Source organism: Lepisosteus oculatus, chromosome 15 (assembly GCF_040954835.1).
Source record: "Lepisosteus oculatus isolate fLepOcu1 chromosome 15, fLepOcu1.hap2, whole genome shotgun sequence".
Lineage (NCBI taxonomy): Eukaryota > Metazoa > Chordata > Actinopteri > Semionotiformes > Lepisosteidae > Lepisosteus > Lepisosteus oculatus.
In genome coordinates, this window is record NC_090710.1 from 21,917,323 (window position 1) to 21,927,122 (window position 9,800).

A 9,800-nucleotide genomic window follows, 5' to 3' on the forward strand; every position below is an offset into this window, starting at 1 on the left:
CTTCCACTCTTCTGTAGCTGTGGCGTGAGCCGACAGCTTCTTGCACCGTGTTGCTATAGGAACCGGGGCCTCTTTGTGTGGAGAAGACTGTGCCCTGTCCAAAAGGAGCAGGTCCAACGAGTACGAGTGTCTGGAGCACGAACGCCGTTTTCCTTTCATTCCTGCCTGGATAGCCCTGCTTCCCGCAGGTTTCACCCTGCCTTGAGCGGCCAGAGACGGGTTTGTCGATATAATCATCAATTCATCAATTTCCCTACGGGATTAATAAAGTATAATCTATCTATCGAATCTGTTCGTGTTTTCTTCAGGCATCACGGGGAGGTGCCGCTGCAGAATAACAGCTTTTCACATTTCTCACACGTTCACAACCGAGCTCCACAGTGTGAAAACCAGGGTAAAGGGCACAGCGGGTCGTTGGGCCAGTTTATCCTGGTTTCCGTAGTGTTGAGTAGGACTAGAGAGCAAGTGATCCCCCCCTTTTAAGAAATGCAGGTCCGGCGCACAGATTATTCCCAGCACTGCTTCACATTGTTAAAATAAAAAGACAACAGGAATGAGGAAATAGATTTTATTCTTAGCTGGGACAAAAATGAAGTTGTGAGAAGAGCTTGGTGAGCTTCAATTCAGTTTTGAACTATTTTGAAACACGATTTTCCAAATGTTTTTGGAGAAGCCGTAAAAAAAGGTGTCGCTTGGCACTTGATTCGCCACCAACAAAGCTGTGGAAAGTCACACAACGCTGTTTAAAACAGACAACATTGTAAAAAAAGGTTGCAGTGCCTGAGGAAATAGACTTGCTCGTTGAGAACCAGTCAATGTTTGGAAGGTCATTTTTCATTTTTTATTTTATATATGGTAATTTTTTTTAAAATTTAGGCCCTACAAAGCTTGGCGATTTCAGTCTCTGACATCTTAATACTTGTACGACATAATACGGTGAGGAAAAGGAGTAACTACAGAGGAGAGTCGCTGCCCCCTCAATGATAACCCCAATCTGATCACAGGGTAACACCTACCCTATATCAGTGACAAAGCACAGACAGAACGACGGGGGCCTTAATGGTGTGTATGATGGAGCCGGAACCTATCCCAGCAAGCAACAGGAGCAAGGCTGGATGGGACGGCAGTCCGTAGCAGGACATACACAGACACGAGCATGAACACAATCACTCCGGGCACAGTTTTTCCAGAAGCCAGTTCATCTCCCACTATGTCTTTGGACTGTGGGAGGAAAATGCAGTTCTCACAGGAAGCCCATGCAAACATGGGGAGAAGATACAGACTCCATTCAGGTGTCACCCCTTACCTGGCACTGAACCCAAGGCCCCAGTGCCACAAGGCCACTGTGCCACTGCACCACTCATGTTCATTCCACAGTATAGCACAAATCCCAGACTTCCCAAACAACCATTTGTCATTAAGTGGAAAGGTGGAATCAAAGTTGGTCTGTGCCAAACAGCAACGACATAAGGTGCTGTCTAATCCCTTCGGTTCTGCCCTCAAGCCAGCCTCTAATATCTTTCTACAGTAAGCAGCCCATTATGAGACTGGAAGAAACTGTCACTCAATACTTCATGGTGACACTGAACACAGAACAGAATTCTAGCACAGCAGCACAGTTCCTGCGGTACTCCAGTGTTGGAGGCTGACAGGCAAAGAAAAATAACCCAAAGGACAAGAAAAAAGCATCAGAAAGACTTTTTGTGACATATAAAGATCAGCAGCAAATAAACTGCTAATACCTGTAGGCAGCTCCGGAATAATCTAAATGTTGACAGGCAGTAGCAGTGCCTCCCGAGATGGATCTGAAGCTAATTTAAGGGGACGTTCAATGATTGTCTCCTTTAAACAGAATGAAAAAACAGGAGCCGGAGCTGTGCAAACGTGTTATCGACTTTACATGTACCAGACAGACGAGATGACCCCAGATGCAATAACGAACAGGAGATTGTGCTTGTGTGTGTCCTGCAGAGGACTATGATGCTGTCCATGGTGTACTAGATTAAACAGGATTCTGATTTAGAGGCATTTAGTTATAATCCCACAGATGGAAAGTTTGCACTGTTGGCTCCTCGGCCAAGCACAGACACCACCTAGAGGGTTTTAGAGTTGTGAGGTTTTGAGGACTGGTTTTGAGTTGCTATGACCCTGGCTGGACTATGGGGCTTTCTGATACTAGACGCATGGTTGCATTTTGCATTACTGAGAATTTAAGCGTCTGATATTCTCTTTATCTCTTGTGTCTCTGCCAATATCACAAAGCTGATTTGAAGATGGAATCCGATATTTGCGTTTAATCATCAGTTTAGGATCTGATGATCATATCTGCGTCCACCAGTTTTCTGTTCAGATCAATGACAATGGGAACAAAATTATTAATTCCAACAAAATCCCCACAAAAAATGTTTAAGCAAGTTCTGCCTGATCCAGGGGACTGCTTTTCAATCCAGTCCAAAAAAAGGGAGTAACTCTTCAGTGTCAGGCTCCTCATTGACTCCCAGGGATGCAGGATGATGTATTTTGTGTCCTCTGTAAGGTTAAGACCAGCTACAAATAAATCTCCTGTGAAGTAGAAGCACAAAATGTCACCGACACCAAAATCCCAGGCAAAATAGGTGTACTTTAAAGAACCTGAATGTGATTTTATCAGACTCATACAAAAACAAACCAGGGTAGCATTACATTAAAGAAAGTGTATTTCTTTTTAAAGATATACAAATCCTTTCATCTCTCTGCCTCTGTAGGAGAAATATTATAAAACTGCTGAGTCTGGTGATGACACTGTAAACTGCTACTGACCACAATGTTCTGTTGGAGTTCCTCTACATTACATCCAAACGTGCACTTCGACATTCCCACGTTTGTGACTTTGCTAACAACTAAGCATTTATAAAAGGCCCCCTTCTCTCTTGACTGAATATTTACCACTCTTCTGTTTTAAGCACCAAGCTATGCAAACGTCACTATTGTAGTGACTTCACTGTCAATTAAGATACCTGAAGCTTGTCTGCTGGAGACAGGCTGAAAAGGCCACCAAGCCACTGTGCCATCTTTCACAAAATTCCCATGAAACAGCACCACCTCCCTAAACAAGTAATTTTACCTCTTTAATTCGCTCACAATCACCCCCTAAAAGGAGGGAACTCAGGAACTTAGCCACACCAGGCTCCAGTAACTTCAGTGTGTGACTAGTATTTGCTGGGGAATGGAGTCACTAACCTGGTCGTCCGTTTTCCTTCTGATCCTCTAAATACTGAATCACACCTTGTGCTTCCACTCGGTCTGCCCACCAGTATTGGATGGGGTCCCACAATTCCTTATGTTCTTGAGTAGATTCTGTATCATCATAGGAAATGATGACCTGATAACCCAGACTCCACAGATTCCTTAGCCTTAAGATTTCCTGAAATGCATCAGAGGCAAAATTTCATTAAAATGAGCTCTGGCAGCTGTGTCCTCTGATACATCAATACGTCTCAGGGGTCGCCTGTGATATAACTCACTGGAGAAATCTTATCTCCACAGAAACAGCATTCACTGATTCTGGAATTAAATGGGAGCTCATAATTAATTTTGGTTGAGGACTTGTTTCTGATAGTGTAACTCAATTCTCATACTTTCTGTAAAAGCCATTTAATGAAGACATTAAAGGGTACGGCCTTTCTTAACTATGTCTTTCTCTCCTCCAATTATATTCCGGAACAACACTGATTTTAAAAACTGTTTTTAAGAAAATAGTCAAGGGAAAGCATTTCAACCTTCTATGTACCCTTCTACATACTTCAATATTCTATGATACTTAACCCCCTCTGATCCTTACCGAGCTGGGGCAGATTTTGTTTCCAAACAGGTTCTTCATAAAGAAGATTAGGTGCTCATGATGGTCATGGCTAAGTCCTTCAAAATGGGAACAATTCAAAATGATAACCTCTTTCGGATGAGACTTTAGCCAGTCGGCAAAATCTTTAAGAGCCTCCTAGAAAAAAAAAGGGATCTGGTTAAAATACTCTTGAGTTCAAATAAAATTAGCAACATCGTAATTAGACAGAATCAGTTTTTTCAGATTCTCTCAGCTCAAACAAATCAGAAAAACAACCTTATGTTTGCTTAGAGCTTCAGGTCGGATACTGAGCTGTGAACTGGCTGCAAAGCAAAATGCAGAGTGAACAAGCAGTATGAAAGAAAAAAATAGAATGTTTCAGCTGGTGAGCCTTCGGAAGACCTGAAGATGGCCCAACAGCTGAAACATTTGTGTTTTTTCTGTCAGCTTTTAGCATGGGATTAATCTCTACCTGTCCTCTTATATTTTCTAATCAAGAGTTGCATTCATTTTTACTTATAAACTTCAAGTATGTCAGGAAAGAGAAGATGCTACAAGACGCACCACCTAAAACAGGAATCTCCATCCCCATCCTCTCCTGTCATGAGCTGTACAGGACATATTTGAACACACCACCTGTTTAAAAGAGCCTTTAGGATTTGTATCTTACAGGGCCACCTATACAGCCTGCTGGACTGGGGCTCTCCAGGAAAGAGCCCTCCTCATCCCTCCCCTCCTCAGGAAGGCTCTCTGTTAAACAGGTGGTATGTTCTCTTCTAGTTTAAATCCATTTTTTAATCACAGGGGAGGTGGAGCGTATCTTGGCACAATGGGTACAAGGCAGGATACAGCCTGTGTGGGACGCCAGTCCATCACAGGACACACACACCCTCACACCAGGGCCAATGAACCTACTTGTATGTCTTTAGGCTGAGGGGAAAACCCACACAAACATGGGGAAGACAAACTTCTCACACACAGCACCCAGGTCTGGGATTGGATCTCTGTTCAGAAGATGAACTCACCTGCACAGTTATGACACTGTAAATGCCATGTGCAAAATACAGCGTGTTGGAGCAGTCACATTGCTTGTGAACTATCCGTAGATCGAAGAAGCGTACCCCTGCTTCCAGTTGCTCGGCAATGCAATGGTCCTGTGTAAACCACAACACGTATGACAATGCTCTGCCTGAAACGCGTAATAAGTGTGCTCCATAGGTCAGTGTACATCTGCTCAGTTGAAGGGAGTCACAAGAGCCCACTGTTGTTTCAGTAGTTCTGATGAATCCCGATGAAGACGCACAAGACTATATATGCAGTCTCTCGTAGGCTGAGGGAATTCTGAAGCCTGCCCAGATCCCCCCCCCCTCAGTATTGCGAGGAATGAGCCAGGGAGCTGCTGCAGGGGTGCAGATGGTGGGAGGGGCACGAGAGAAACGCTCTACGGGATGTCCTGGGTGCGAGACTTATAATGCTGGCAAGCGGAAGTGTGCGAGATTAGGATCTCACCTTCTTCCCGAATTTCTATTCTGATTCTAGTCTATTCTGCTATAATTACAGTAATGGAGAAGAGAAGTAGAAACACTCTGCATAACATGAGGCTCTTCCCATTAAAAACCCTTCTCATTTCACAGACTGCAGATGACTGCAGGACTGTATGAAAGCCAACCTTGCAAGCTGAAAAAGACTGTAAATTAAAGGAATTAGTCAAAATGATCTCAGACTGTTAATCAACTTAGCCCTCTGCAGATCATTTCATGAAGGCACTACCATGTTTCCTTTTTCTTGGTTGAGACTCTGTGATGACACCTTCCCAGACTATAATGATAAATAACAGAACTTCAGGGTTTTTGCCTCTGAATGATTGTCGGGGACAATCACATCCAGAGGAGATGTTAGTGCTTTTGGATAATATCACAAGAGTGCCGATTGTTCAGCCAGGATTACAGTGCTGTGTCACTGTCACTGTCACTGCCCTGCCACTCATTACCCCAAAGACAGGGCACTGCAGAAAGGTTTTTATTTTCTTTGAAAAAGAAATATTGTCCCTTAACATTGTTGCTTTGCTTGTCTTTATACTTCTACCTTTGCTACAAAACCAAACTGTACAGTAAGTCACTAGATGGCAAAATGGAGAATAGTACATACTGTATATTTGGGATTATCTGTCCTCTGTTATAAAATGGTTGGTATTATTTCTAATAAGTAGTTAAGGTGGGTAGCTGCGTCAGCATGTGTAGTCTGCTAAGGTTTATTCCATGCTGAAAAGAGATGAGAGAAAACACAACGTTTTCATTGTGAAGCCTTCTCACACCCGAAGAAGGCTTCACAGCCGAAACGTTGTGTTTTCTCTCTTCTCTTTTCAGCATGGAATAAACCTATTACTTGTTCCTTATTTCTAACCAACTCAGCTGTTGTTGGTTCACATTAGCTGTGGCGAGAAACGTCTGGGCGTCTCAAGGTTTCGGGCGTCTTCAGCAGCAGTGAGAAGGAAATGTGGAAGCCGAGCAGAGGCCTTACCTGAGTCGTTCCCCATTTGTAGATACAAGGCCGCGTGAAACAGGGCATAAGGCAGTCCAGCACCTTCAGCAAGAACGGCTCTGATCTCTGGAGCGGGGAGTTCATATCCAAGCAATAGCTCATGGTATCATGGCTTCCTAGAAGCAGGCCCAATTTGAGTCACAGGGTGCGGAAGTGCACCAGCAAACCTAACAGCCTTTTTCTCAGAGAACCGGTGTTAATTTCATGTGAAGGTGCAGAGTAGGGGAGCACAGCTCTCGTCTGGTGTTCCTTCCCCCTCAGCCCTTTAATTATCTAATTGAAGAGGCGGGAGCGTCTCCTCGTTCTTAAGAAGCTGGAGATTTACAGATTTCCACCTGCTGGACAGCGGCCAGGGGACCAGAGTCAAGCTCCCCTGCTTTAGAGTGATAAATTACTAAACAGGGATATCATCGCACACTGAATCCTCACTTTTTTCAACTTCCTTAATTAGAATAACAATTGACATGAGATAATGAAGCGGCCTTGGCTTTTGTTTGCAGGAAAACAACCTCAAAACATCCCTGAATTTCAATAAATACTTGACAGAATACAAAAGAAAATGATCAACATTTGGATCCTGGTGGTGGCAGCAGTCTTACCTCTGTCCAAGGAATCTGAATACCCTGGGATTACTCACTTGAAGAGGCACAATTTCTAAACGTGTGTGAGTACTTATGACTCAGTCCTTACAGACAGCAACCACTGGCAAAACTACACGGAGGCCTGACGATAGCAAAAAGACACCCACATTTGGAAAGAATACTGTAACACATACGGCCTCCACTGCTTGCGAGAGCTGGCTTACCAGCGTGGTGACGTTACCGCCCTTCCCTGTGAATAGCAGGGACCGGAGCCGCTGGGCTGAGGGGAGATTTCCCTTTGGCTCAAGAGGCTGGGTCCCTGTTGAGTGACACCGGAGGCCCAGGTTCGAGTCCCTGACGGTGGGGGGCTGACCTGAGGGGGCACCGGCGAGGGTGCCCATGTGAACCCCAAAGTGTTACAATACCCATTAATGCTGGATCAGAACAGCACCAAAATTAGATACATTCACATCCAATACTTATTAAAGAAATGAATAATGCCTCAGGCCAGATATTGTTATTTGTTCACTGTAGCAGTTTATGGTTCACATTCTGAATATGGAATCGACAGTCCAGGTCTGCAGCATAGCAGCCCACGGACTACGGCAAAAGCGGGTTTTTAACCTTACTGCTCGAGCAGGCTGCTGGTATGAATTGCACACTCATACAGCGCACAGCCAGCTCGCTCACTCTTGCCAGCGTTAGGAATACGTCCTGGAAAAACACACTCGTCCGTCTCCTTCGCTAATGTCCTGCGTCTGCAGGCTACCCCTTTTGGGAAAGTATAGTGTAAAGCTGAGTGAGCTCTTGAGGTGTCACATTAATGACGCTGTTCTACTCACCTGGTATTGCCAGAAAGCACAGAGGCACGTCCCAGAGTTTTTCAGGCAGCTCAGACATCCAGTTTGAGTAGTGCCTATCGCGTTTGATAGCACTCTTCGCTTCTGCGTCATCCATACTTTATACAGTAGCTGTGCAGAGAGCTTTAATTTATATTGCAGATTATTAGAATAACGATTTAGTTAATCATTTTAATGGATTTAAAAAAAACACGTTAACCGGACATACAAATATACACACCAAATCGACAATCCTGAATTATGAATGAAAAATTAAAGAAAAAAAGTTTTTCAGCCACAGGCGATTGAACATTAATCCATATACAGAATATCTGCAAATTCTGTAGGGTGAAATGTGATTTTTAAAACGGGTGTGGCATCGTTGTAGGCATCAAGTATGTGTTTGTGGAGACTTCTTCCAATCTCAGTGTTACTGTAAAACGGCAAATAGCTTTGCGGTTCCATGTCTGTTTCACGCATGTTTATAAACTCCCGTGCATATACTTAGCATTACATCTCTGACTAGAAAATACAAAATAATATAACCTCCTCCTTTGGTAACCTTTATAATGCATTGTTAGTATTATTATTAAAGCACTAACGCAATTTCATAGCGGCACTTACAGTCTTCACTGTCGGCGATGCTGCACTGGACCAGCTAGCGCAGACGTCCACCAGATTAAGTCTATGTACATGGTTTTAAAACGAGAACCTTCTTTTTCGACATCAATATTTATATACAGCACAGGTCGCAGCTTCAGAACGAAAGTGCTTTTCTTCTCTTATCTACCGAGTCCTCTGCTTCCTCCTCGATCGCTCTTCTTGCAAGTTTTCACGAGTACGCTCTTGTTTGGATCCAGGGACCGTCTATAAACTCCAGGAAAAAAACACACACAAATGTTGAAATGTCTTGATAAACGAATTTCCACGCGTCCGTTGTTCCAGTTTCTCTTTATTGTTGCGAAAGCGCACCACTAGACACAAAACAGACTTAGTTTCGTTGTTCTGGCAATCGCAGAATTTATTTAATAGGTACTTAAAGGACGCTTTTCTCTGGGCATCTGTAGTAAACGATGGTAAAGCTCCTTCTTTATCGTCATTTATCAGATACCTAAACTTATCTTGGTGGCATCGTTCCCTTTAGAGACTGCAACATGTTTGATCGAAGTCATTAGCTACGCTTTTTTAAGAACTTTTTTTCTTTGGTTTTAGGACGTTCTTTCACTTCTCAGATGGTTCAAAAATCCAGTTCTTTTGTCATGGAGTGACAGAACTGAGAGCAGGATGACAGTTTTGGGCGTTTTTGTACTTTAAGAAGATGTGTAATGGCCAAGGATTTTGTCTGATTTGGGTGTGCTCTTTTTTTCCTGTCTGCTGTATTCTTTTGAGCAAAGTCTCCAAGCCTCCCTGGCACATACAGTAGGGTGGGTGCCAACTGGCGGTGACTGAATCACACACTGTTTGCCGAGACGCCTCTCAACTGCCACACAGTCGGTGCTGATGCATTAGGTTTGAGAAGGGAGTTGAAATGGCCTAACTGACCTGGGCCGTGAGGACAGAGAGGAGGCACAAGGACAAAGGAGGAAGAGACAGCGCCTTGTTACAGCAGCAGTCAGGTCATAAATTAGCCCCCACTCGTTAGGCCTGCCCACCCCCTCTGTGACTGCCAGAACACTCCTATTCCCCATCTCAGTCTGGGAACTCTGGTCAGGAGGGGGATTTATACAGTAAGGCTCCTGGTCTCCCCCCTGCCCTGTACATGTTGCAGAAAGACAGGGTAGAGAGGGCAATATGGACCATAGTTTATATGACTGATGGACCTGAAGAGGAGGCTATAAGCAATACTGAGTTGTGTTCTTCCTTCAGCGTGGTCGAAGGAGTCATGCCAGCATACCGTACATGGGGTGATTCGGGATAGTGGTGCTTTAGGATTTCTTGGGGGAGAACTCTTTCTGTTTTGATTACTGGTGACTATAGGGTGCATTTACTTGTGTGTTTGCTCCTTGTGGATACTTTGCA

General features: G+C 44.1%; 1 protein-coding gene across 5 annotated transcripts; it reads right to left on the reverse strand.

The window, feature by feature from the left end:
- Positions 1 to 554: 554 nt before the first annotated feature.
- Positions 555 to 8,672, reverse strand: LOC102693578 (PI-PLC X domain-containing protein 1-like). Of its 5 annotated transcripts, none has more exons than XM_006639226.3 (7): positions 8,406 to 8,670; positions 7,785 to 7,913; positions 6,341 to 6,477; positions 4,846 to 4,974; positions 3,821 to 3,976; positions 3,220 to 3,403; positions 555 to 2,562 (listed from the first exon to the last, which is right to left on the reverse strand). In XM_006639226.3, exons 2-7 carry the CDS (start codon positions 7,897 to 7,899, stop codon positions 2,306 to 2,308), a joined length of 978 nt encoding a protein of 325 aa, XP_006639289.2. In that variant the 5' UTR covers positions 7,900 to 7,913; positions 8,406 to 8,670; the 3' UTR covers positions 555 to 2,305. The 5 variants fall into 5 exon arrangements, with proteins under 5 accessions (XP_006639289.2, XP_015219498.2, XP_069035124.1 ...); XM_015364012.2 differs by having other exon boundaries at positions 7,785 to 7,925; positions 8,406 to 8,668; XM_069179023.1 differs by lacking the exon at positions 6,341 to 6,477 and having other exon boundaries at positions 8,406 to 8,672.
- Between the last annotated feature and the right edge of the window lie 1,128 nt (positions 8,673 to 9,800).

Excerpts from the sequence above, each read along its gene's own strand:
- LOC102693578 (XM_006639226.3), bottom strand. The coding sequence starts at position 7,899 with ATGGATGACGCAGAAGCGAAGAGTGCTATCAAACGCGATAGGCACTAC. Across the intron at positions 4,975-6,340 it reads ACAAATGGGGAACGACTCAG|GACCATTGCATTGCCGAGCA; the intron begins GTAAGGCCTCTG and ends TGGTTTACACAG. Across the intron at positions 3,977-4,845 it reads ACAGTGTCATAACTGTGCAG|GAGGCTCTTAAAGATTTTGC; the intron begins GTGAGTTCATCT and ends TTTTTTTTCTAG.